The 27,833-nt window shown below is 40.0% G+C and overlaps 1 protein-coding gene across 7 annotated transcripts in view; it reads right to left on the minus strand.

The window, feature by feature from the left end:
- Window positions 1-27,833, minus strand: part of PRKN (parkin RBR E3 ubiquitin protein ligase) — a 1,201,168-nt gene that overhangs the window by 916,759 nt on the left and 256,576 nt on the right. For 4 of the 7 annotated variants that reach the window (XM_055536157.1, XM_055536158.1, XM_055536156.1 and 1 more), the window contains one exon: window positions 19,482-19,554. The exons of the other annotated variants lie outside the window; for them this stretch is intronic. In XM_055536157.1, coding sequence (XP_055392132.1) covers window positions 19,482-19,484 — 3 coding nt within the window. In that variant the 5' untranslated portion in view covers window positions 19,485-19,554. The remainder of the gene's footprint in view (window positions 1-19,481; window positions 19,555-27,833) is intronic. 7 annotated transcript variants of the gene reach the window in all.

Here is a 27,833-nt window from a genome sequence, read left to right on the forward strand (position 1 = left end):
TTGACATGAAGGATTCACATGAGAACCAACACTTCAAACATCTAGAGGAAAAAAAAAAAACCAAAAAAATGGACAGGGCATTTATTTAGGGCATCTAAACAAATCTCAGCTCTTTGTTCTCTAATCTCCTCTTCCTTTCTTACAAATTTTAAACCCAGTAGATGTTTGCCTTACATTTCTTTCAGAAATCTGAACGTGGTGATCTCTGGGTGGCCTAGTTGGGCTTTAACCGCATGGTGTCCAGAAGATGCTGAATTTGGATGCCATTAGTGGGCCAGCACTGAGGAGAGCTATGCCACCACTTCCAAACATCTTATCTCTGCAAGATTCATAACATTTAATTCCCAATGTGGCCCCCACGGACACAGGCAAGACTCCCCATCTAGTGTATGTTGAAAGGCCCAGAGCTATGAACTGGGAGTTAACCTGTACTGGGCAATCACATTTCCCACGTTCTGTGGGCTTTCTGGACCTTTAAGTAGGAAGGGCTATTTGGTGTGATTTCTCTCTTGCCTCTCAAAGCTAAATTAATACTAATTCAAGGATCTTCTTATTTCCAGGCCCTAAATAAATCTTCCACTCGAGCTTAGGCTAATCCCTTTACTGTCCTCTATAAAACCATTCTGATCCCTATCCTTCTCCTCTCCTCTCAGCCCTGAAAGCCCTTCCCACAGGCTGACCACATCCTGCCTCTGAAGCTGAGAGCTCCTGAAAGGCTCTGCTGACAGGTCGTGGCCAGGCCCCTCAGCGCCTCCCGGAAAAGCCAGCCAGTTCCACTCCATTATGATTCCAATGGTATAAGGTAGGAGCAGATAAAGCATTTTAAGGCAATTTGAGGAACAAGCTTGTGTAAAGTAAATGCAACATTTGCATTGTACACAGTAGCCTTATATGAGAGCTGTTTTTATTCCAGAGAGATTTCTGAGGTGGTTAGACCTGCAGATTAACATGCCTGGGCAGAGGAGCTCAATTCTGAAGTGAACCTGTTGTTCCAGTCCAAGCCAGACAATGTCTGGAAGCTTTAATTTAACAGAAACCCTGCAGGACTCACTTGTGCATACAGCTGTCAAAACAATTCAATATCCAAAGATAAATAGGGTATAAGATACCCACTGGTATGTTGTACTGGAATGCAACCTCTTTTTAAATTAGGCTGCCATATTCTGCACTTTATTGAGTACCCTCATTTTAATATGTCATCTAAGAGAATGTGTAATTTGGCATTCTGGGTGGTAAATAGTAGAATAAACGCTTATGTGCTTTATTAGGGCGAGTAAAATTCAGAACAAAGTATAATGATAACATTATAGTATGACACGTCATCTGTCTACACAAGAAATTTCTCTAAGGAGCACAAAGTTCCGAATACAGGAGTACTGGTGTTATAGAGAAAAGTATATATTCATTATTCATTTAGAAAGGAAATAGGTCCCCGTGCAATCAAGTTTAAACCAAAGGCAAGTCAAATAAATCTCAGGGACAGACAGAATCTGGGTCTCCTGTCTTCTTCTCAGTCAACTCTGCCCCCACTCACCCCTTTCCATCACCCCACACCCAACCCACCATCAGCATACACAGACATACACACCCCTCTACACAAGTGTGGAAAACACAACCCCCTCCAAACCTCCCTCTCCAACTCGCTTCTCATTTCTTTATCTCCCTCTTCCTGATACTCTCCTCTTTCTCCAGCCACGCCTGCGAATCACCACCTCTGGTGAAGTCTAACCCTGAACATCTCCTGAGCCTGCCCCTTTCTCTCTGCTACACCAAATGCCCAGGTCCAGCTCATCATCTCCTCCAGGGATCCCAACGATCCCCTAACTGGCCCCTCTACGTTGACTCTCTCCATTTCAATATACTCTCATGAGTTATCAGTTTCCCTATGGCCAGAGTGATGTCACTGAGGCATCACACGTGTATCACTATCAACAGGCTGTATTACCTGCAAAGCTAGGACTTCTAACCGTGGCATAAAAAGCCCTTCGTGACCTGCTCCCGAGCTTACTGCCTTCTCTTCTCTGGTGGATTTTTTGCTCTATTAAAAGCACTTTCAAATTACCAGTTTGCCTTGCACAGAAGTACAGGAGAGGTAGTGTAGTGTAGTGGCAAGAACAGGAGCTCTGGGGTTACACACACCTGTTCAGATCCCGTCGTGATCATTTGCTAGCTGTGAACACTGAGGAATATACTTCTGAGATTCAGTTCTCTCTACTATAAAATAAGGACGATAAAATCTATGTTGCAGTATTGTTTTCAACTGTCAATGAACGGGAGATGTTGTAAGTAGGTGTTTATGAGTTTGTATCCCCAGACCAGTGCCTGCCTGAGTCACCCTCATGAGCCTCTTAGAGCAGCAGGAACAGTCAAGCATGAGACCCTAGCAACCAGAATTCTGACCTTGTTCCCATGAGGAAGGGCTTTTTAGGTTCTGCCAGTAGCAAAGAATTCACCTCCCAAGGCAGGAGACTCAAGAGACACAGGTTCGATCCCTGGATTGGGAAGATCCCCTGGAGAAGGCAACGGCAACCCACTGCAGTATTCGTGTCCGGAGAATCCCATGGACGGAGGAGCCTGGTGGGCTACAGTCCACGGCGTCACAGAATCGGACATGACTGAGCGCGCACACGTGCACGTTTCCCATGAGGACAACTCCCATGGATGCAACCCTATGCGTTGGAGCAACAGGTGAATGGATCCACCTCCTCCGCCATTTCTAGGTGGGACAGACTCTGTCTGTCTGTCTGTCTCCCCACCACCACCCACCCGCCCCCTGTGACATTGTTGCATCTTTGACTCCCTGCCTTCAAGTCCTTCTGGATCTTCCCTAGGCTCGCTTACTCTACTCATTTTGAAAGAGAAAGTCTGCCGTGGAAAGCATTTCCTCATTTATGTTGTTGTTGTTCTTCTTCCCCTTCATCCTCATCACCCAACCTCCTCATATCAGGCAAAAATAAGTGGCAATTGCCCTCCTTTACAACTGTGTCTCTGTAACTACTGTTATCCTGCTCTCTTTCAATACTTTATTAAAAAAAAATTTTTTTTTCACAACATCTTCCATATCCTAATTTTCTCCACCTAACTTCCATTTTTAGATTTACTGGCAGCTGCCTATTACCTTACAGATTTTCCCCTCTGAGTGATTCTTTTCATAAGCAATTCACTACTACCTCCAAAGTGAACTTGTCTGTAATATAACTGCAATCACTTATACAACCATTACAATTATGGTAACTTAAATTCCCATCTGTGGAACAAAAGATGTTTCCACTGATCACGTTCCTATTGTACATAAACTGTCCTTAAATATTGCAAACCGCAATAGTTTCATCAGAGCTCCTCCATGGTAAACGCCCCAACTGCATCTCTCTATATGTATGCCTTAGTTAACAATGACATGTTGTTAAAAAAAAAAAAAAAAAGACATGTTGTTCACCAGTAAGCATGCCCGTTACTGACTCTTTTACTTTTGTTCAAGTCAGTTCAGTGGAATGAACAGTGAGTCTATTAATATTCTAAACTGGTAATTAATATACAAATCTATCTTCAACAAGAGATCCTTAGACTTCGGATTTAAACCCAAATTCAAACTCACAAGAATAAGGAGAACTACATCTACTAGCAGAGCTTCTTCCTTTTTGCCTGAAAACACAGCACAAACCTAAGACACATGTGGGGCCTCCTTGGAGCTTAGCACCTTACCGGTCCAAAATTCTGGATACAAGTTTTCTGAGAAAGCAGCTACATTTTGAAGACTTTTACTGATTTTAATTTTTAGAATCAAACTGAGTTTTCACTTTACCCCATAATTAGCAGTGTTTTCCTCCACTTTAGAGTTATCAGGTTAAATGATAAACACACACCCACAGATGCTAAGGACTGACTATCAATACCAGCCAAGACCAACAAAGCATTAAAGTCAGGTACACTGATAACAGTCTCATAAAAGGATGGGGAACAATCTGAAATATAAATCCAAATACATACAGAAATAATTAATAATGAAAATCTGGGGAAAGGTAACGAGGCCAGAATATATTTGTTATATGCTGCATGGTAATTATGACTTTCCTTCATTTTAAAGATGAGGACAATGGGGTTCAGAGAGGACAAAGGACCCGGTTAGGAAAGTAGAGTAGGAAATAGAAGCAGGACTGCAACACTGAATAGCTGGGGGTCTTTATTTCCAATAAAACATCCTTCACCTCCCTTCCTTACCACCACTCCGTCTCCAGCACCATTATCAAGGAACCCAGGCATATATCATAGTTAGGCTATGACTATTTCCGGATGCAGTATTCTCCCCCTCGGTCATGGGTCTAGCGCTCTCAGCCTATCCTATTTCTCCCCCTCGGTCATGGGTCTAGCTCGCTCAGCCTATCCTATTTCTCCCCCTCGGTCATGGGTCTAGCGCTCTCAGCCTATCCTATTTCTCCCCCTCGGTCATGGGTCTAGCTCGCTCAGCCTATCCTATTTCTCCCCCTCGGTCATGGGTCTAGCTCGCTCAGCCTATCCTATTTCTCCCCCTCGGTCATGGGTCTAGCTCGCTCAGCCTATCCTATTTCTCCCCTTGGTCATGGGTCTAGCTCTCTCAGCCTATCCTATTTCTCCCCCTCGGTCATGGGTCTAGCTCTCTCAGCCTATCCTATTTCTCCCCTCGGTCATGGGTCTAGCTCTCTCAGCCTATCCTATTTCTCCCCCTCTCTCATGGGTCTAGCTCTCTCAGCCTATCCTATTTCTCCCCTCAGTCATGGGTCTAGCTCTCTCAGCCTACCCTATTTCTGTAATGAGAAAGCGCAGCCAACACCATGTTAATGATCTGAGAAATGACTGAAAATGTCACAGAGACATTTTTGGAATTCACATGCAAGTGAAGCATGCATGACCTGCACATTCCCTTCTGGGATGAGTAAGAAACTAATTTTTTAACCCTCAATGCAATATATGTTTTAACCTTGCAGTGACAAAACATTTTCATACCACCTCTCTGAGGTTATAAAAAGACATCAGTTATCTGCATCTCATCTATGTCCTGTATTTTATTAAGGCAAAATGAAAACCATTTAACTACTTTCATATTAGCCAGTAATTCCACTAATAAAAAGGTAGGCATAAACAGAAGCCCACAAAAAATTTCTACTGCTTGTTAGCAATCATCAAACTGATAATATCATTAATGGCTTATCGAGTTAATTGCAGCAACCTTTCACAACTCTCTTTGATAAGCTCCTTATCCCAGGGAGAACAGCTGTCCAAAGAAACTTATCCCAAACATCAAATGTGACACACACAGTGTTTAAATACCTCTACTCTGCACTTTTTCAGGAGGTTCTCGCCTCACTTTCTCATCTTCACAAAACTAAGTCCAGGCAACAGCCTTCTCTGCTCATTACTGAGCTTCACACAGACCTGGTGAGGAGGGAGGAAAGCTTATTAAATGCTTTCTTCCGTAGATTTCTTTGTGAAAATGTATCGTTTTTAGAACGGAGGATATTATTTTTAATCTTTTAAAAATAAATATGAATTTTACTAAATTTTCTCTCACTAAAAAATAAGCTTCAAAACTTTCTCAAAAGTTTATCTTAAAATTTGATATAGATAAAAATAAGTAAGAAAGAAATAGTTCCCTGTGTCCTAGTAAGAATGATATGTTCCATAGAAATATGGGGGGAAAGCAATTTCTATAAATTACTACTTTGATCCACCAGTCACATTTTTATTTTAAAAATGTGCCTGCAAGGATGCAGTGTATATACAGTGTATATAATACTAGGAAAGTATTTCCCAGTGAATGTCAAGCATTAAATATTTGCCTGAATTACATAAACGAAACATTAGTTTTGTCTTGTTTTTTAAACTCTACAGGCTTGTTTCTTAATCTGCACATGTTACACTAAATGAATATTTTCACCGAATGTTACATAGTCTCTGCTCCTGCCACAATGTGCAAACATTAGAAACTCCACTAGTGTTTTGAGAAGGGGGTTCTCTTACTCTGTGAATTCCTCTTTCACTTTTAAAGACTGCACTAGGTGTCCTCTGTGCCTCTAGAAGGTTCTGTATCTATTGCTATTGAGGCATTTATCATTATTCTAACCCTTCTGCGCCCGGCCCATGCTCCTCTCCAGGCTGTCTGTGCGACCACAGGCGTGTACACGTGTATGTGTGTGTGGAAGAGAGAGAGAGAGAGAAGTTTGGTCAGCTGTGTTCATATTCCAGTAAAATTCTACAGAATAATTTTATAGTTTTCCACTCTAGCTAAATGATTTTAATGGGATAACTTGGCTATTTAGCAGACACATACTAGATGAAATTTATTGTTTAGTCACTAAGTGGTTTCCGACCCTTTTGGGACCCCATGGACTGTAGCCCACCAGGGTCCTCTGTCCATGGGATTTTCCAGGCAAGAATACTAGAGTAGTTTACCGTTTCCTTCTCCAGGGGATCTGGCCAACCCAGGGATCAGACCCACATCTCCAGCACTGGCTGGTGTATTCTTTACCACTGAGCCACCAGGGAAGCCCACTAGATGAAATTATCCTCAGATAAATATAGAATATATAACTATACTACTATTATATTTAATCATTTCCCCCCAAGCAGAAGTAGTGTGTGCATGCTAAGTCGCTTCAGTTGTGTCCAACTCTTTGTTACAATATGGACTGCAGCCCACCAAGCTCCTCTGTCCATGGGATTCGCCAGGCAATATTGGAGTGGGTTGGTGTGCCCTCTCCAGGGCATCTAACTGACCCAGGCAGAAGTCATGATTTTCTAAATGATGTACATGCCTTTTACTCTGTGTCCAGAATTGAGAAAACAAATAATAAGTCCATTTGGGCATGCAGCCCCAGGATAGACCTGCCTGTCCTTTTACCGGTAAGTTACGCACAGGTGTTACTACCTTGGCCCATGTAGCAGAGTGGTAAAGAAGTCACCTGACAATGCAGGAGTCACAAGAGACCCAGGTTTGATCCCTGGGTCAGGAAGATCTGCAGGAGAAGGAGATGGCAACCCGCTACAGTATTCTTGCCTGGGAATTCCACAGATAGAGGAGCCTGGTGGGCTAAACTCCATGGGGCTGCAGAATCAGACACAGCTAATTGACTGAACAAAGGGAAGTACATGTTATAAAATATGTGTAAAAAGAGTTTTAAACGGATGGTGTGAGTGAAATAAAACCCATTAAAAAAAACTATTGTTGCATAAAGACAAAAAAAAAAAGAATAGAAAATCCAGGAATCCTGAGCTAAGAAAAATAAACAAAAATTTTCTAATACACTTATTTCCCCAACACAGTGTTTACTTGAAGGTTGTGATCATTTTTTTTATGCTAAAGATTATTGCTCTGAATGAAAGATTTATTTTCTTCCTTAGTGATATTTCTCGAGCTCAGTTTATAAACACAAATCCTCTACCTTTATTGTGAGAAAGCTTTTGCAGAAGTTATGGTGATTCATACAGAGAAATTGAGACATGACTATATTTTCTCCTATTCACACAGGTAAGAAAAAAATAAAACTAATGATCTCTAATACACACACACACACACACACACACACGGGAGCATCTGTGTGCACACGTGTGCATTTCTGTCTTCACACAGTCCCTAAGTTTACGAGCCAAAGTGTTTACCTCAAAGCCCCAGCATGAACTGCAGACTTAAAAGTTAAACAATAGAACGTTTTGCATGAAAGCTCTGAAATGACATTCTAAATATTTTTTGTGCCATTGCTTCACAAGCGGATTGCCAGGAAGAGCATAGAATAACGAGTCAGGGGTAAGTGTGCCTGGGAGGAAAAGTGATTATTTAAGACTGATCCTTGACTTGGTAGATGCATTCATTCTGTCCTCCAACAAGGACTGAATCTGGGTCATTCCACTCCAAACTTCCTTTCGGTGGTGAGGACACAGCAGTTGAATGTGACAGACAAGCCCCTGTAAAACGTTCAGTCCAGAGTGGAGGAGACAGAGTCAATGGCACAAGAATATTATTTTATATCCTATTCTCTCTGTAGCAGAGAGTTCAGGTAGATCTGTGTGATCAACTGTGCCCAGGGTGCTTAATTCTACAAGAAAGATGTTCTTTGAGCTGGCCCAGGGAAATGCAGCCATGATAAAGCCAGGTTTTGGTATGATAGGAGCGTAGCAGAGGGGTGCAGGCAGGAACTTCCAGGGGTTCAGGCTGGCTGTGGCACCCCTAGATGCCAAGCACCCTAACTCTCCATCTCCAGCTGTTCAGGTTATCAAGACCCCGATACAAGGTGAGATGTCATTTTTAATTTCTATCACAAGTGACAATTATGAATCCCCAGTAATGGCTCTATGATGATGGAAAATGCTGGAGGTCCCAGTTAAAGAATAAAATGTGGATCCTGGACTTCACTCCCACACAGCAAGGTGTCCGACAGCTAACTAACTGCTCTGAGCTTGTCACTAGAAACTTTGACTCTCGGGCCAAAGGTAATTTCTGAGCAAAAGGTTCCCATACAATGAATAAGCTAAATATGAATATGCAACATTCCGTATTAGGAGACAGAACTTCAGAGAAGATAAATGACATCAGATATTATACTGCTAATTAGTGGTAAGGCAGGAATTGACACATAAGTCTGTGTGCGTGTGTGTGTGTGTGATAAATCACTTCAGTCATGTCTGACTCTGTGTGACACTATGGACTGTATAGTCTCGCCATGGGATTCTCCAGGAAAGAATCCTGGAGTGGGTTGCCATGCCCTCCTCCAGGGGATATTCCCAACCCAGGGATCAAACACAAGTCTCTTTCATGTCTCTTGCATTGGCAGGAGGGTTCTTTAACAATAGCGCTACCTGGAAACCCACATAAATGCCTTCTAATTACAAGAAGGGTAATTACCTGGGTGGTGGTTTAGTCGTTAAGACATGTCTGACTCTTTGCCCCATTGTGGACTGTAAACCACTAGCCTCCTCTGCCTATGGGATTTCCCAGGCAAGAATACTAGGTGTTGCCATTTGTCGCTCCAGGGGATCTTCCCAGCCCAGGGATTGAACCTGTGTCTCCTGTATTGCAGGCAGGTTTTTTCTGATTGAGCGATCAGGGAAGCCCAATACAAAACTTAATAACTTAATTGTATGTATTTCCTGCACAGTTCTCTGTGCAAGGATAGCAGCCCATGGCTGATTTTGTAACAGCGTTTCTCTGCACTGAAATTCAGCCTGCTTTTGTCTTACATTTCTCCCATCTCATGAGCACCTCTCATTTACCACAAAAGCCACATCCCTGCCAAAGTTTGCTTATAACAAGTTACAGGGGCGTAGCGTGACCCGGGATAATGACAAGGAGAGAATTACAGTCCTTTCTTGTGCTGACTTTTGTTGACAAAGTTCTGGTGAAAGAATCAAATGGGACGGCATGCTGGGGACCCAGGTTCTTGGCCTGATGATGCTTTTCCACAGTGGGTTCCCCCCACGGTTCCTGCTCTGAGCCAGTTTCAGGAGTGACGTGCAGTCAGCGTTTGGCTGTGAGATGGAGATTTGTGCAGGACGCTGCCTGAGTTAGCAGCTTTACACACAAGCTGGGAATCTACATGGCTGAGCCTCTACTGGAAAGAAATACCAGTGCTCCAAGGAAATATTGATTGTGCCAGCTCCTTCACTCCAAAAATATACTGGCAGTTTTATGTAATCGAGGGGTGGGTCCAAGTATTTTTCTTTTTTTTCCCCCGCTCTCTCTTTTTTTAAGGATAACTTAGCTGTATGGCATTCTAATACAACATAGGACCAAGGTGTGATGGTTTTTATTTATTTTTCTTAGCTTTGTGATTAAGAGTTATTAATGCTTTGCAAGAAAAGCAATCCTATCATTAACCTAACAATGTTGGGTTAATTCAAAAGCTGGAAAATAGGAAGCATGCCTAATCACACAAATGTGTGTTTCCTATACATCCTAGAGATTTCTTTAATTTCATGAGCTCCTATAAAACCTGTAGAAATCTTATTAATTACTCTCTTTGCTTTCATAAATGCTTTTTTAAAAATTAAATCTGTCACTTCAAAGAGTAAAAAATGGCAAAAACCTACCTGTACCTAAATTTCTTAAATCTCATTTATGTTTGTCCTTCTAAATGTTCTGATCTTTATGTCAAATGCATAATCACCCTGCTAGGTTATATTAACTATCAGCTTAACCATTATCCCACTAAGTACGAAAAAAATTCTGAGTGAAACTTTAATGCTGTTTTTATGACAGAGATGTATAAGAGTATAGTATGATGTACAAAATTCTATAAAATATAGAAGTTAAACAAGAAACTTCTGAGGAATAAGACAGTATACAATATTTAATTTAAATATTTGCTAACACTATCAGTATCTGCTCTTAATTCTAAATTTTGGATTTATTCATTCCCTTAAAAAAAAAAAATTTGGAATTCCAAGGATGTTTTGGTAAAACCTCACTGCTAACTCATGTAAAAAGTGTTTTATAAATGTGGAACTAAAATACTTTAAATAGCTATTTCAAGTAGATTTAATCTGCAACCTAAGTTCATACAGGAAGATAATTTTCTTACTCTGTAAATATGACAGCCAGGCTGCAGCATAGTACCAACATCAGGCTCTGTTCACACAGCCCTCCCAGCATCCTACTGGGGAATATGTCATACAGCAAGGTTTCGACTTCTGTACATACCCACAAAAAATCTTCAGTTAATGCTAACCTACATTAGGGCATTGTTTTTATAAAGCTAAGATGTTATCTTTCCCCTGGGAATAAATATTGATATTTAGTCAATGACATTTATAGAATGATGATTCTAGAATTGAAATCATCCACTTGAAGAGGAGTATGGATTTTAGGTATTCTGTGTATCTTTATGATATTGTTCTATGCATTTTAATACCTCTCACTTTTCTTAATGCTGCTATTTCATGATATTTTGTTTCGGGTGCTATGGATTAATAAAAAAATTTTTTTTATTCTATGATCTCTTTTCATTCCAGATCCAGTAAGAGAAACATAGTATCAGCCTAACATCTGTTACCACGAAGACTGTCTTGCATCTGCTGTTTGTACTTTCAGGGGCCTCAGCATCTTCTCTGTCTAGTTATTCCTGACTTTCATGGATGACAACATCAGCTCAGGCCAGCGTGCCTCAGTGTGCAGTGAGACCATACACAGCCTTTCCAGAAGCTCGAAGAAGGTCCTTCTAATTTCAGCAGTCTGGGGTTCTTTCCATTTTTGTTCATCTCTGGTAACTATAACCTTTCACAAGCAGGCATAGCAATTCCTCTGCTCCAACTTTCTTGCCTTTAATGACTTTGCTATAGCTGACTTCACGTCTTAATCTCTCTCAGGTCTGGTCTAGTGGAGACATGGTACTGTCCTAACAAGATGACATGGCAGCGTAAGTTCTACCACATATTTGTTTTCGAGCACGATCATGTAAGCCACACATTGCACTATAACCTCTACCACCTGTACGGGCAGGCTGGGCAAACTGTCGATGGCAGTACAGCACAGAATTCAGCAAGTCCGGTACTTGCAGTCACGTGACAGGGAAGACACAGTCACTATCATTAAGTCTGCAGTTTAGTCAAACACGTAATGCTACAGTGACGTCACACTCTAAGCCCCCAGCAATACTTTGTTATGTATTTTAGACCAGTCCCTCACAGACACAACAGAAGAATTCTGAGGAAAACCTGCTCTGTAGTCCTATTACCGGTAAAGATATTTCTTACTTAAGAATATGCTTTCGAAGTGGCTTACACAAAGCAACATCATGCTGGGCCTCAAGGGTCAGGCTCATATCTTACCCAGACTTACTGCTGAGCTGTCTCGGACTCTGCGTTTGATCCAGAATCTTAAACACATTAAGAGTAAAAGCTCTGCCGATGTGACTGAGGCTCCGATTGTACATTTCACATCATCCTTCTTTCACTCAAGTTGATTCCAGCCTCGAGGAGGTTGTTCTGGAAGGACCGTTCAAGACTACTTAAGGTAAACTAGGCAACCTGCTGATGTTTGGTGGGGCCAGCAGATGCTTAGGAGAAAAATATTCCAGGATTTATATTAAATCTATAAATATGAGTCTATCAACAAGACAATAAAGATGAACTTTAAGGCACACTCTTTTTTTATTCCTACCTGATACTATCAACTTCCAGCCCACTAACCTGTAAATGTCATAATGTAGAATCTAGACAATATTTCTGTAATTCTAAGATTAGCATGAGGCATTCAAGATGGCGCTGTGGTAAAAATAAGGAAGCGAGCTTTTATCTAATAAATTCATCTTGTTACTTAAATTGTTATGTAATACTGGAAACTGCATAAAAGTCATATTTTCTTTTCTGAACAGCTTTACCACTAGTTAGAAAAATATCCTTTAAAAACACTTTTAAAGGCATCCTATTAGAAAAGTTTAATATACTGGTACCTCAGATTTAAAAATATAAGTTGCTCACTAAACCATATATATTTTTCAGATATGAGTATACTGTAATTTTGATACTAATACATATCTAGAGATATAAAACAAAGTTTACTTGGAATTTTTTTAGTTTTTTTTTCTTTATTAATATAATATTGAAAGGTATTTTTATGTTTGTGTGTGTGCTCAGTTGCTCAGGGCTGCAGTCAACATCTGCAGTGATTTGGTGGGCCCAAGAAAATAAAGTCTTTCATTGTTTCCACTGTTTCCCCACCTATTTGTGATGAAGTGTTTGGACCAAATGCCATGATCTTCATTTTTTGAATGTTGAGTTTTAAGCCAGCTTTTTCACTCTCCGCTTTCACTTTCATCAAGAGGCTCTTTAGTTCTTCTTTGCTTTCTGCCATAAGGGTGGTGTCATTTGCATATCTGAGGTTATTGATATTTCTCCCAGCAATCTTGGTTCCAGCTTGTGCTTCATTCAGCCTGGAATTTTGCATAATGTACTAAATGTAATAAACATGCAGGATGACAACATACAGCCTTGATGTACTCCTTTCCCAGTTTGAAACCAGTCTATTGTTCCATGTCTGGTTCTAACTGTTGCTTCTTGACCTGCAAACAGATTTCTCTGGAGGCACGTAAGGTGGTCTGGTATTCCCATCTCTTGAAGAATTTTTCACAGCTTGTTGTGATCTACACAGTCAAAGGCTTTGGCATAATCAATAAAGCAGAAATAGATGTTTTTCTGGAACTCTCTTGCTTTTTATATGATCCAACGAAACTTTAAAAAATGTTTTATCATTTTATTGAAATATTGTTAATTTATAATTTTCAAGGTGTACATTGTGGAGAAGGAAATAGCAACCCACTTCAGTATTCTTGCTTGGAAAATCCCATGGGCAGAAAAGCCTGGCAGGCTGCAGTCCATGGGGTCGCAAGAGTTGGACATGACTTAGCAACTAAACCACCATCACGAGGTGTACAGCAAAGTGATTCAGTTATATAAATATATATATATATATTTCAGATTGTTTTCCATTATAGATTATTACAAGATATTGAATATAGTTCTCTGTGCTTTATAGTAGGTCCTTGTTATTTATCTATTTTATGTATAGTAGTCTGTATATGTTGGAAGAAGGCAATGGCACCCCACTCCAATACTCTTGCCTGGAAAATCCCATGGACGGAGGAGCCTGGTGGGCTGCAGTCCATGGGGTCACGATGAGTCGGACCTGACAGAGCGACTTCAGTTTCCCTTTTCACTTTCATGCATTGGAGAAGGAAATGGCAACCCACTCCAGTGTTCTTGCCTGGAGAATCCCAGGGACGGGGGAGCCTGGTGGGCTGCCGTCTGTGGGGTCGCACAGAGTCGGACACAACTGAAGCGACTTAGCAGCAGCAGCAGCAGCAGCAGTCTGTATGTGTTAATCCAAAATTCACACCTCCCTATCTTTCCCTTTGATAACCCTAAATTTGTTTTCTATGTTTGTGAGTCTCTTTTGTTAACAAGTTCATTTGTAACTTTTGTTTATATTCCACATACATGTGCCACAAATAGCATTGATTCATTCTTTTTTATGGCCATGTGTATACTCCCATATCTTTTATCTGCTCATCTGACGATGAACATTTAGGTTGATTTCATGTCTTGTCTATTGCAAATAGTGTTGCTATGAACACTGAAGTCCATGTATGTTTTTGATTTAGAGCTTTACCTGGATATATTGTAGTGACTTGAAATGATGCTTAAATGTCCTTTTATTCCATTTTATTAAAAAATACTTAAGCATTTGAGGAATAATTCTTCCAAGTATAATGATGAGAATATGCTTGCTCGTGAACCTTTTTTGTTTCTCATTGTAGAACTAGAAAAGATTATGTGGTTTTATGAGTAGGTGCAAATCAAAAATATTCTGTTACTTCAAAGTGAGATAGAGACTTCTTTCCCCTTAGAAAAGTCCTGGGCAAAAATAAATACATCAGCTTAGATACAGAAATATGTGTCCCTCTAAATTACCCTTATCATGGAGTAACCACCAGCTGAAACATTTTTAAGCTTAACTGTGTACTCAGTGGAATTTTAACAATTTGTTTAGTCACTAGTCCAAGAGAGTCTATATAGTGCAATGTGTATAGCATTTGACTTTCTCTTTTTCTTTTCAGAGGTATCATTTGGGAAACTCAAAATAAGTCATCATAGTGCCATTGTAGATAAAGGGCTTCTCAGTGGAAATGATGGCATTTGTGATATATCTGAAAACCTTATCTCATGAAGTCTCAGTGAAACATATTCATTTTGCTTTTGCAAAAGAAATACATTTCACTTTCATAAAAACTTACAGAGAGCACTCCAATTCAGTTTAAATTCTATATGCAAGAAATAAAGCTGATCACTTGAGGAACACAAAAGTAGACTATAATGTTACTATGGTCATAATAAATACACTTAAATGATTTATATGTTTAAAGTTTAATAGAAAATATCTGCATCCCATTTTTCTGGGTAACTAATTGGACATCCTATATTATACACGGTCCTGTGACATTTGAACAGAAGTCAGTGGTTGCTCTATTTATTTGATCTAATGTTTGTTTGCAGTGGAAAGATAACAAAGAAGTATCTGGATTTGAGTGCTGAACCTTCATTCAATTGATGTGTTTCCTCAATCTGGGCTTCCCTGGTGGCTCAGGTGATGAAGAATCCTCCTGCAACACAGGAGACCTGGGTTCGATCCTTGGGTTGGGAAGATTCCTTGTAGAAGGAAATGGCAACTCACTCCAGGATTCTTGCCTGGAGAATTCGATGGACAGAGGAACCTGATGGGCTACAGTGTATGGAGTCGCAAAGAGTTGGATTTCTACTTCTTGCAGTTTAAAGAGCTCTGGCTAATACACCGTCTGTGTGCATATGGCAGTACTGGGTATTCTGAGGTAAATGAAAGTGAATAAGCAAAAGACAAGTAAACATACATGGGCCTTGCTTCTGGGAATTTAACTTTTGATTAAAGAGACAAGCTATACCACAGTGAAAAATTGGAAGATTTCAATCCATGGTATATTCCTGTTGCTGTAAAGGAGGTTGAGAAAACCTCCTGACTTTCTGCTACTATGTGGATCTTATCACTGACCCTCCATGCTGGTGAACTCTGCCCCTTAACATTTATTAAGGCAAAGAATAAACTCTGCAGTTGACAAGTAAATGGAAATACTATTACAAAATTCTCTGGTCACAATGCAATGCACCCAGAAATTAATATACAAAAATAACCTACAGGCTGTTACTTTCAAATTATTCTTTTAATTAGATCTTGCATCTAATAGAAAATCCATAGTGAAATCACAGAATATACTAAAAGTATTGATAAGGAAACACTACACATCACAACTCATGATATGCAGGTAAAGCAATACTCAGGGGAAAAAAAAGCTTCAAAGTGAAAAGTTAAAGTGTTAGCCGTTCATTCGTTTCCAACTCTTTGCAAACCCATAGACTGTAGCCTTGGTCCATGGGATACTGCAGGCAAAAACACTGCAGTGAGTTGCCATTCCCTTCTCCAGGGGATCGTCCTGATCCAGGGATTGAACCTGGGTCTCCCGCTTTGCAGGCATAGTCTTTACCATCTGAAGCACCAGGGAAGCGTCAAAGCTTCAAAAGTATTAAATAAAAAATAAAAAAAAGTATTAATAAAAAATAAGAAATAAAAATCATGTATTCATACCAAGGTGCTCTAAAAGAACACAGAACTATGATTAAATATATGCAATGATACAACACTTTATAAAAAAAAAAAAGTGGAAGAAAGGAATCCTAAGAGACAATCAGAATTAACTGAGTTAGAAATGAATAAAAATAGCAGAAACAGCACATAAATTAAAAAGATCTCTAGCAGGGAATAATCTATCCTAAATAAACTTTTGGCTACTATCATCAAGAAAAAGAAAGAAAATGCAAATATATAAAATTGAAATAAGGCCCAGCAACAGATACAAAGAAGACAGAAGCAACAAACAACTATTATATGCAATTCTTTTCACGTAAAATTAATAATCTGAGCCAAATGGATGATCTATTTTAGAAAATAAAATACATCAAAACTGAATCAAGACACAAAATCTAAGTAGACCAACTTCCAAAGAAGCAAGTAGTCATTTTTGGTTGGATACTTCTATAACTAGTTTTAAGACAACTTTAAAGATTATTTCGGGCTTCCCTGGTGGCTCAGCTGGTAAGGAACCCACCTGCAACATAGAAGACCTGGGTTCAATCCCTGGGTTGGGAAGATCCCCTGGAGAAGGGAAAGGCTGACCACTCCAGTATTCTTGCCTGGGGAATTCCAGAAACTGTATACTCCACAGGGTCACAAAGAGTCATACACAACTGAGCAACTTTCACCCTCACTTTCAAAGATCATCACAGAGTATTTCTAACAGTACATATTCCAGTGGGTACACAAAATGCAAGACAGATCCACCTGAACACAAGCCCACTCATTCTCCTCCCCTCATCTCTCACCCCTCCACTCTCTTGGTAAAACAAAGGCAGACCTCTCAGTTTCGAGAACCATTGCTATGAATCACCTGCTCAGGGTGTAAGACTCTCTAAGGCAACCAAAGGGGAAAAAAAAGGAAAAAAAAGAGACAAAACAGGATATCTACTCAGCTTCCTTGAATCAAAGCATGATAAATCCAGAGCAGAGTTTAACATCTTACCCTGCTGTGTGTATAATTATCTAACAAGTTGTTATATAAGGAGTATTTTGGCCAGAGTTGGGGTATTCTGAATTCAAACACCCAAGCTGATCTCATCCAGTCTCAGGGATCTGTACTGAAACTCCCAGATGGATATCGTTTTTTCCCCCTTGCGCCTCTATTCTCCATGGAGCAGTCGGATTTCTCCTTCTCAACACTGAGTGAGGTCATGTCGGTAGACGTAAAACCATGTTAGCTCCTCAGCAGGCCCCATGCCGCCTACGATCTCCTTTCCCAGAGCTCCTCTGCGTTCTCCTTACTCACGGTGCACGAACCCCCTTTGCTGTGCTGTTCCTTTCACCTGACACTGTCCTCCCTTGCCGTCATGGGCCTCGTCTTCTCACCTCTCTCAGATGCCCACTCAGATGCCTTATTTACAACTGAACCCTCTAATTCCTGGCCCCCAGCATGTTTAAATCTATAGTCTGTGTTACCATCTGAAACATTGATTGTATTTTACAGAATGACCTTGTTTATTTTCAACCTTCCTCCTTTAAAAGCATGCTCCAAGGGACCAAGGATAACAGTTTGCCATTGGCTTATAGCTGAATTTGTTCTTGGTTACTTGGTCGCTAAGTCGTGTCCGACTCTCGGTGACCTCGTGGACTGTAGCCCCCCGGCTCATCTGGCCGTGGGATTTCCCCGGCAAGATTACTAGACTGGGTTGCCATTTCCTTCTCCATTAGAGCTGAATAGCTCAGTGCCTAAAACAGTGCCTGACACAAAAGAGGTGCTCAGTAACATCTATTGTTCGAATACGGAATTGTTATCTGTATCTATTGATCACTGTATTTATCTGTTGTTACTGACATTACTGGATTCAAGCTTATGGGGAAGCAAGAGGTGACTGCCTACCCATAAGCCTGAATCCAATAATGGGTGGGTAGGGGGACTCATGCAGAGGCAAGAATACACTGAGGGCTTCCCAGGTCAAAATAGTGGTGAAGAACCACCTGCCAATGCAGGAGACATATGAGATGCAGGTTTGATCCCTGGGTCAGAAAGATCCGTCAGAGAAGAAAATGGCAACCCACTCCAATATTCTTGCCTAGAAATCCCATCAGCCGAGGAGACTGGTGGGCAACACTTCATGGGGTTGCAAAGAGTCAGGGTTACAAAGACTTAGGGACCAGGCACCAAGCGTACACTGTGGCACAGAGGACAGAAAGGGATCGAGTCACAAGGCACCACAAGCTTGGAGGGGAAGAGGAGGGTGGCTGCGATTAGCGAAAATGGCAAGACGGTGACATGAGGCTGGAGAAACCACCGGGGTTTGCTGGAAGACTGGGAGAGGTCTTTGGGGCATTTAAGGGGATGAGCTCAGGTTGCTTCTGAAGGCTGCACAGAGCTAGACAGCTGGGACATGAGCTAGGAGGACACAGAAAGAACAGGAGATGGGTCATGAAGTGATCCACCAGGAGCAAGGCTGCTGGCTCCCTCGGTGACAGGAGCCCACTTTGTCCCTCGTTCACCATCTTTTAAAATCTGTGTAGTCTGCTACTTCTAGCTACCCTTCTCTATTCAAGAACTCTCAGATGCCAAGGTTGTTTTTTTTTCTCATGGTATCATGCAAAACTGTCCACTCCATGACTCTGCCTAGCATTCACTCCAGTAGCTTTCACTGTCTTAATGGACAGAGGCTTTTGGCTATTCACTGTTGCATTTGTCAGTTGTGGGGGGCGGTGGGGGAGGGAAATAAAACACCACACACAAACTAATAAAATATCTTCATAAGCAGAGTCCAGTGCATGCTTCTCTTCATCAATCTTCATGTAAATAAAACAGAAACAAAGTTGGGGACCGTTCCTACATTATTAACTCAAGAAGTGATATCTGTTTAGGACTGGATGAGCCAACGTGTCATAAAAAAAGAATAATGTATTAATAAATGTGCCTGAACATGCCCAAGCACAAAGGTCAGCCACCACCCACCCACCGTGTCTTTGTTGGGAGCGTATGAAGGCTTTAAGAAATGACTCAGAAAAGGGACAAAGCACAGATTCTTATGACACCTCTTTCAAAAACTCCCAAATTAACCTCCAAATGGGAACATTGTTCAGGGACATTTTCCAGCTGTAGATTTTCTGTTACTCCTGAGACATACCAAGTCATTTTAAGTCTTTCATAAAGTGGTACAAAAAGGTTCAATTCATAAAATGGCAAACTTGGCCTTCCACATTGTGGAAGCAAACGTAATAATGTACATTAGATAAACTTATACTGTTATCATTGCAAATGTCAAGTTCATTACAGCAGATGTTTCAACTGAAAATCACTACCCATTAAAATCAAATAACCAATATGCCCTGAACTTACCATTTGATTTAATGCGTCAACTTCAGTGCCCACGGGAGTCAGTCGGAACTGTCTGTGTGTACTTGTCACAGGACTGTTATGTAACAAAGAATTAAGTTTCAATTATTATCACCTGCTAGTCATGATCATTAATAGAATGTGAATGAATAGCTAATGAGCAACAATGTTAGGGCTATAAAATATACTAAAAAACACTTGGACAATTTTGTGCCTATTTTTGGGAGAATCATTCTACTTTCAAAAATAGATGACATCACTGGTAAGAAAAACAAATATTCGCTATAGAAAATAAGGAAAAGAGACAAGTGATTTGGTAATGTCATGCTAGAATGTAAGTCCGATAAATACCCTCTGACTCTCTTGGAAAATGTGACTTGGTTATGTAACAGAAAATGTTACTGTGTTTTCTATTCATTAGAAGTAGGCCCAAACATTTTATATGTCTTAAAATTAGGGTTCCTATTTTCTTAAAAAATAAATAAATAAAGTTATATAATTTGCATCTTTATCTGGTTGAAAAGCTAACCCCAAGTTTAGCTTTATTACTCTGTGGGATGTTAGCCATTACAATATCCAAGTTACTGACATTACTTCAGTGTTCCTTTTTAATCTTTGACTGTATAAAATTTCTTTCTTCATATCCTGTCTGTTTTGAACTAGTTTTGTCCCCCTGCTGATTCCCTCATTAATTAGTTACATATTGATCTTATGGAAATGTAGTCAGCATTCCATTAGAAAATGATCTAAAACTAGTCAAGGAATTACGTGAAAAAATTAGAAAAGTTGCAGCTGTTTTCAGCAAAAGATAATATTCAAATCTCCCTGAAAGTATCTATATTGAGAAACCAAAGTTCAATTGAACACTTAGCTTAAAATGAAATTTTGAAAGAATGTTTGTCAAAAGTTATACCAGTAACATCTTAAAAACATGAATTATTTCAAAAAGGCATCTGCAAAATAACCTCACGATGGTACTGCTGCTACTGCTGCTGCTGCTAAGTCGCTTTGGTCGTGTCCAACTCTGTGCGACCCCAGAGACGGCAGCCCACTAGGAATTATTGATAGTGGCATGTATTTGTGAAAACCAGATATAACTCACATTTCCAAAGCAGGATAAGCAATTTTCAAATTAGTAGGTCATGCTTGGCCTTTAAACAATGCTATTCTGGCCATAATTTGCAGTACTGTTCTGGATAAAGGGATAAAGAGGAACAGGAATACTTAAAGTAATTTATAAGTAAAGATTTACACTGTGAAGTCCTGGACAGGTTGGTAAACATACTTCAGAGTGGAAAGCTCACTTTTTCATAAAGATCCTATAGATCACAATTTATGTTTGAGCACGATCTAAACAGCCTGGAAGCATTTGAAGTTTACTTATCATCGTTGCTATGTAGATAACCCTATTTTCTTGCTTTGTACATCTCTCATTTTTACTTTTACTTGAGCCCCACTTCACAGATAAATTATTGCGATAAATTCTCATTCTCTCCCCTACCCCCTGCTGAGATTATGTTCTATCTCACCAAATAGATTCCCTGAAATTTATTTCACAGATAAAGGTAATATTTGCACTGATGAGGATAATCCACATCACATTTGTGGTCTGCCTGCCATTCCTCCTTTTTCCGGAAACCAGTGCCCCTTCCGTCTTCAGCAGTACACTCCCACACCCAGCCCATTCTGTCTTAATGTGACTATTAACAATGGTTTAACACGATGAAACTGCTAAGTTTGTAGGTCAAACAAGACATCATGGAAAATCAACAAATTCATGAGGCTCAACCCATATAACTCTTCTAAGTTCACTAACTTAATCCAATGTTTTATCCAGTAAGTTATTTAAAGTTTTATTACAAGTTACATATTAAATCTTTCAAGTGGGAGAAGAAAACCTTTGGTTCCTTTAAACTATGCACATAAGATGAATTTAACAGGTAAACAAGGACGCTCAGCATGGTACCTGGAAACAGCTCTTACAGGAGACAATTCAAAGAAGTTAAAATCAGTCCCATAGCAAGTAAAATCAACTTTCCCTCCAAGTATTCAGTCACACAGGACCCAAAACACAGTGTGACATTTGCTTTTTACAGGGTCTGTGCGGCCATGCTGCTTTAAGGGGAAGAAATAAGATAAGCTGTTTTATTTTCACCGGTGGAAAAGTTTTCGATAGAGCAGCTTTCATCAACTCAGCACAGCTAACAAAGTAACATTACCATTGAAAACAAAATAACAGATTAGCTGTACAATCCAGGCATTCTGTTTTCAGAAAGAACTTCCCTAACACTTCTCTCTTTAGAGAACCCTGAATGCATGCTGCTTGTGAAAGAAAACCTTCCTGCTGATCTTTCTGCTCCTACAGAGACAAATGGCTGAGAATAAAGTCTCTTTCTTTCTTTCTGCTCACCTGGCAATCCAAGGTGTGGCGAATGTCTGGGCCCAGGCTGGCAGGAAGTTTTTTACCCCATTATCTGGAAGTGGTCCACAGTACCACGCCCTGGCCACTCTGTCCCAACTGGACAGCTTTCAAAGCTGAATCCAGAAACTGACTAAAAAAATCTCTCTGTAAAAGGTGCAAGTAAACTGCCCCTCACTGTTCAAATGGAAAGTCCACTCCCTCGTTCTGGCTATGTTTCCCCCGCTCCTCATTTTGGAAGGGGTGAAGGAATGCCCTTGCCAATTTGTTTCATGATTGAAAATCAGGGCTGCTGCTGTCCCCTTTGCCAAAAACTCTCCTTTCGTTTTCCTTTCCACTGTCAGCAAGCCGGCCCCAGAGGAGTGCACAAGGCCTATCAATGAAAAAAAAGAATAGAGGAGATTGAAACTGAAGATTTTTTTTCGCCTGTAATTTTAAGGGCACTCTGTGAATCACTCCCTTTGTGGCTCCTTTCCCAAACACATGTGTGCTAAGTCTCTTCAGTCGTGTCCAACTCTTTGCAACACTATGGACTGTAGCCCACCAGACTCCTCTGTCCATGGGATTCTCCAGGCAAGAATCCTGGAGTGGGTGGCCATGCACTCCTCCAGGGGATCTTCCTGACCCAGAGATCGAACCCCAGACTCTTATGTCTCCTGCATTGGCAGGCAGGTTCTTTAACACTAGCACCACCTGGGAAGGGCACTCCCAAACACTCCCTTTGAAGAATCCAAGCCAGGAGACCTACCCTTAGTGATCTGCACACTACCATGGAGCCCGGCTGTCCTCCACCACAGACAGGAGATGGGGAAGATCCAAGGGAACCCACTCCCTGCTCAAACCAGCAGAAGTTAAGCCTCATGAGGAGGGATCCGGGGAGAGAAGAGGGGATGAGAGAGAAGAACTGACACCCTCTCTCAAGCAAAGCTGGAAACAGTGATTCTGACCTATTTCCTTAAATTGGGATTATGAGGGAGGGAACAAAGATCAAGTTACAGAAAAATGGAAAGGAGAGAAATGAACATATTTATACAGCCCTCTGAGGTCTTTCTTGTAATGATCTATCTGAAACCATGTATTTAAAATTACAATCTTCTATACTAAGAGAAATATTGTAAAACTGGTCTTTAAAAACACAATTTTCATGGGTGTTTTTCAAAGTAAACATTAAATGCCAGTTTAAAAAAATCTGTTACGTATTTTAAAATGTGTTTCAAAACAAACGTGAATCTTACATTAAAAGACACAATTATGTTAATGAGGAAAACAAAATATATTAGCAAAATAGAAAATCTTGAGATCTGTGTGTGACTCATATCAGAATGACTATTAGTTAATCACTAACAAAGGAACTTTCTACACAGAAGATTGCTTAAATAGAACTGTATACGAAACTAGGATTTTTTAATTAAGCTTAACATCATGTAACAGATGTTAGGTTTTTCTTTTCTACCCCAAGGAGGACTGTAATACTGTTTCAGATGACAGTTCTCAATGGTGCAATGTGTGTGATAAATTATAGAAGCTAAAACATAGCATTATTATTTAATAATCCATTTTAAATATCACTATCATTTAAATACCACCTACAAGAAAAAATGGTATACATTTGGCAATAAAAACACACAACGAAGAAAACCAAAACAAAAAACCACAAGCAAGACTCAGATTTTTTTTAAGTTTTAAATACAATTCAAATTTAAAACAAAATTCCCTTCTATCACTGCTAGAAGAATGGGGCCACATATAATCCATGATGCAAATTTCAAAGATCATCAGCTTTTTTCCTCCAGCCTTTTCAGGTCTAGTTCCTCAGCTTATCCCACAACATTTAAATTACTTTAAAAACACAAAAATTGTTTTACTAAATTGATAGTTTGAATCTGTTAACACTGACAATCATTTGACAAAGGAATTTCTTTTGCTTTACATTAAACTGAATGTTTGTTGAGAAAGAATTTCCTGTGAAGAAAATTATGTTATTTTTGTTGTTGCTGTTGTTGTTCAGAGCTGAGATGCATACATTTTTTCTGATTTGGATGGGAAAGATCACAAAAAGGAAGTTGCTTTTGTTAAAAGCAGAATAGTAAGCTGAATCTACCAACAATGACACATAGAAGTGACTGCAAATGGTTTAACAGTTCTTAAAATCAATGTCAGAAATACTCAAATGTAAGAATCACATGCTAAGAGGCTCCAGGTAAATTCCCGGAGCTGAACCTCCTCGAAGCAAACAGCTGACCAGAGCACTATCCTCCTGTTCAAGGAGCATGTGTCTGGGCAGGAATCAGTTCACAGTGGAACACCCTAGGCTGAGGGTTCTGGAAATAATGAAAATTATTACTACAACAGGAAGGGGGGATTGTGGCACTCATTGAGAGGCCGCAGACCACTAACTCCCTGTGAAACAGAGATAAATAGACTTTTTATGTGCTTCCCAGGGGCTTCTCTGGTGGCTCAGATGGTAAAGAATCTGCCTGTAAAGCAGGAGACTTGGGTTCAATCGCTGGGTCGGGACGATCCCCTGAAGGGAATGGCAATCCACTCCAGTATTCTTGCCTGGGAAATCCCATGGACATTGGAGCCTGCAAGGCTACAGTCCACGGGTTTGCAAAGAGCTGGACACGACTGAGCGAGAGGCTGAGCGCTCATGCATACTTTGATGATGACTATATACATGTGAAAAAGAATCAAATGAGCACAGTGGGGCTGAAATGGCTTGACTCACTGTCCTGCTGTCGCCCACAGAATCTCACCACTGGTGAGCAGGGGACTTACTCTCTTGGTCTTCAATGTCTCAGATCAAGAAAATTAAAAGGGAGCCTTCCCCACCACTACAGATGCTCACAATGACCACAATGACATATCAAGCACAGTTGCGGTTTCCAGAGACTAATGCTTCATAGAGAACCCTTTTCCAAAGCTAAGTTTCAAATTAAATTTTATGGCCTACATTTTCCTTATGCCTAAGAAGGAAAAACTCGGAAACAGTAAACTTACAATTGACTAATGCATTGGGCAGGAAATATAGATATCCATTTTTGAGTTATATTTGTACAAATGGAATACACAAACTTACTGACATTATGGAACTGAAATAAGGGATAACTTGTTTTGGATCAGAACAATTGAAAAAAAAAAATCCCTGAGGTGATAAGGTCTTAATGTATTTATTGCTGCTGCTGCTAAGTCGCTTCAGTCGTGTCCAACTCTGTGTGACCCCATAGACGGCAGCCCACCAGGCTCCCCCATCCCTGAGATTCTCCAGGCAAGAACACTGGAGTGGGTTGCCATTTCCTTCTCCAATGCATGAAAGTGAAAAGTGAAAGTGAAGTCACTCAGTCGTATCCGACTCTTCGCAACCCCATGGACTGCAGCCTACCAGGCTCCTCCGTCCATGGGATTTTGCAGGCAAGAGTACTGGAGTGGGTTGCCATTGCCTTCTCTGGCTGGCAATGTGTTTTTAATGTTTTTATGTAGTAAAATCTGATTGGATGATTACACATAAAGTATGTGTAGAAAGTTTCATTTCTTAAGCACAAGTTTCTTAAATACGCAGAATTGGGGATTCTTGTGCAAAGAATAAAAATGTTGGTCTGGTCTTTAACTCATGTCAAAATAAATATTTCAACATTTCGTTGCTATAAAATTGGCTTAAAAAAGGATGAAAAACATCTGTTTGGTTTGTGTATCTGTCATTTCTTTTTATTCCTTGATATCTGGAGTCAGAACAAGTGAAGAAGCCCCATCGGCTTCAGAGAGCACGACACACAGCTTGCAAGAGTAAATGATTTATGGAGCCACAGGCATGAGTTATGAACAGTCTACACATTTGAGCTATCTAGCTCTGGGGGGGAAAGAGACAAATGAGATTCCTGAAAGGTCTGCAAAATACAGAGAGGAAGAAAACAGACCAAAGTTAATAAGCTGTCTCAGATGGTAACTAATTAGACAGCAAGGTACCACTGGCACAGCAGAACCGAACTACAAAGGCAACAGGAGCCGGCTGATGACAAAGTTTATATTTTGACTTGCTTTACTTCTATCCAGTTTGCTTTTCCATTTCATTCAAAAGACTGTTGCCTAAACCATCACCCTACCGCCTCACTACACTGTTAATGCTTTTTAACCTTGAGTTTAAGTTCAGATTTTAATCTTCCCATTCAAGCCACTTTTCCTTTTTTTTTTTTTTTGCCTAAAAGACTAGATCTTAGACATCAGCTCTTGCCTATTTTAATGCTCTTGTTAAGTCCAGAGTTGGAACACAGAGCTTCAAGCTGAGGAGAGGAAGAGGCTGGTGCTCATGAGGGCTTCTGTGCTGGCCCTTCACGTTAGGGGACAGATGAAACCTGAGATTTCAGACACAGGTAGCTGATGGCTCCAGGAAATGGACAGGGCTTGCTGCTCCTTAAGGTAAACTTAAAATTTAAAAGCATGACTATTGGTCTCTCATTAATCTAATTTTCTACAAAGGTAAGGGAAAGAAGGCTTGAATTGCCATTAGAACAAAAGCATTATGACTGCCATAAAGATTAGAATCCCTGGTGACCCTTACATTTAAAAAAATAATAATAATAATGCTATTTTATGGAGTAAGACAGAGTAAAATAATCAGAATAGAAAAGTGTAAAGATTATCTAGTGAGCATTCTTAAAACATTATCATTGATGCACATCTATGCCTTAGACTATATTTCTATTACTGTATACAAGAAGATAAAGGATGTCTGAGTCTAAGGAAGAATTTAAAATATTCACTTATTTCTGAGAGATGAAAAAATGCTGGTCAACAACACCTCTGTAAAAATAATACCACTCTACTTTCTTCTCTTAGAATTTCTGAAATTGAGGACACAGCTGAATAATCAGGGTGAGGATGATTTTGTCATCCATGCTGCAGAATAGATTTAATGCAGTTGCCATTGCATATGCCTGCAGAAAACAGGCAAGTGAGGAGGCTTTGTTGGGTTAAGCAGGGCTACAAATATTTAAATTTTAACATAAGGGTAGTCCCACTTTAAAAGATGTGTTAGGATAGTGCTTATAAGAATGACAACAAAGTTGTTGAGGGTTACTATTTGTCTGCACATTCCATTCTATCCTCCTAAACTACATTTTTCAAAAGCATCCATTTAAGGACTATACATTCTTCCCGCCATATGATGTTCCCAGGCTTCTTCCACATCCCAGCCCAGCGACATTCGACATTATCTGAGCAAGACAGCCCCAGCTCTGAAGAAGCCGGTCCTTTGCAGAGAGATGGTGAGGGTGGTTCATTACTTGATCAAGTCTACTCTTTCTGTGCCAAGAAGAAAATTATGTTTCTGGCTGTAGTTGGAAGCAATATCCCTACATTATTTGCTTCATTCTTCTTTTCTCATGCCTTAAAAGTAGCAGTGAAAGTATATTTTTTTGGAAACATTTTGATAAATTCAATTAAAGCTGCTGCCAGGCAGTTAAGATTTTCTGTGTGTAGTTTGTGGGCAGTACACCAATCAATTTTTTTTTCCATTTTTCCAAAATTTTGGTGTCCAGACTTTTTCTTTAGGTAAATAAAAGGTTTCCTTACTATTTTCAATGTTCTTAACTTTTTTCTTCTGGTATGTTCATAACAATTTGCCAACTTACTCAGACTCAAAATTATGTACATAGAACATTGAAAAGCTTCAAAGAAGACTAAATGAATCAACTTAATAATCAATGAAATAAATTATTATTTAAAGGGATGGGAGTCGGTTCAAAAATATACAGTCCAGTTTAAGCAGCTAAACACAGAACAGTCCTCCAAGTTAAAACAGTGATTTTAAATATACAGATCTTCCTCTCTACTTTCTTAACAGCTGGAAGAAATTACAGTCCAGAGAGACATGTGTGTAATTGGAATTAAACAGATGCAGGCTGTGAAGAAAATCAAACACCTCAGGGTAATAGATGCAA

This window comes from Bubalus kerabau, chromosome 9, assembly GCF_029407905.1.
Source record: "Bubalus kerabau isolate K-KA32 ecotype Philippines breed swamp buffalo chromosome 9, PCC_UOA_SB_1v2, whole genome shotgun sequence".
Classification (NCBI taxonomy): domain Eukaryota; kingdom Metazoa; phylum Chordata; class Mammalia; order Artiodactyla; family Bovidae; genus Bubalus; species Bubalus kerabau.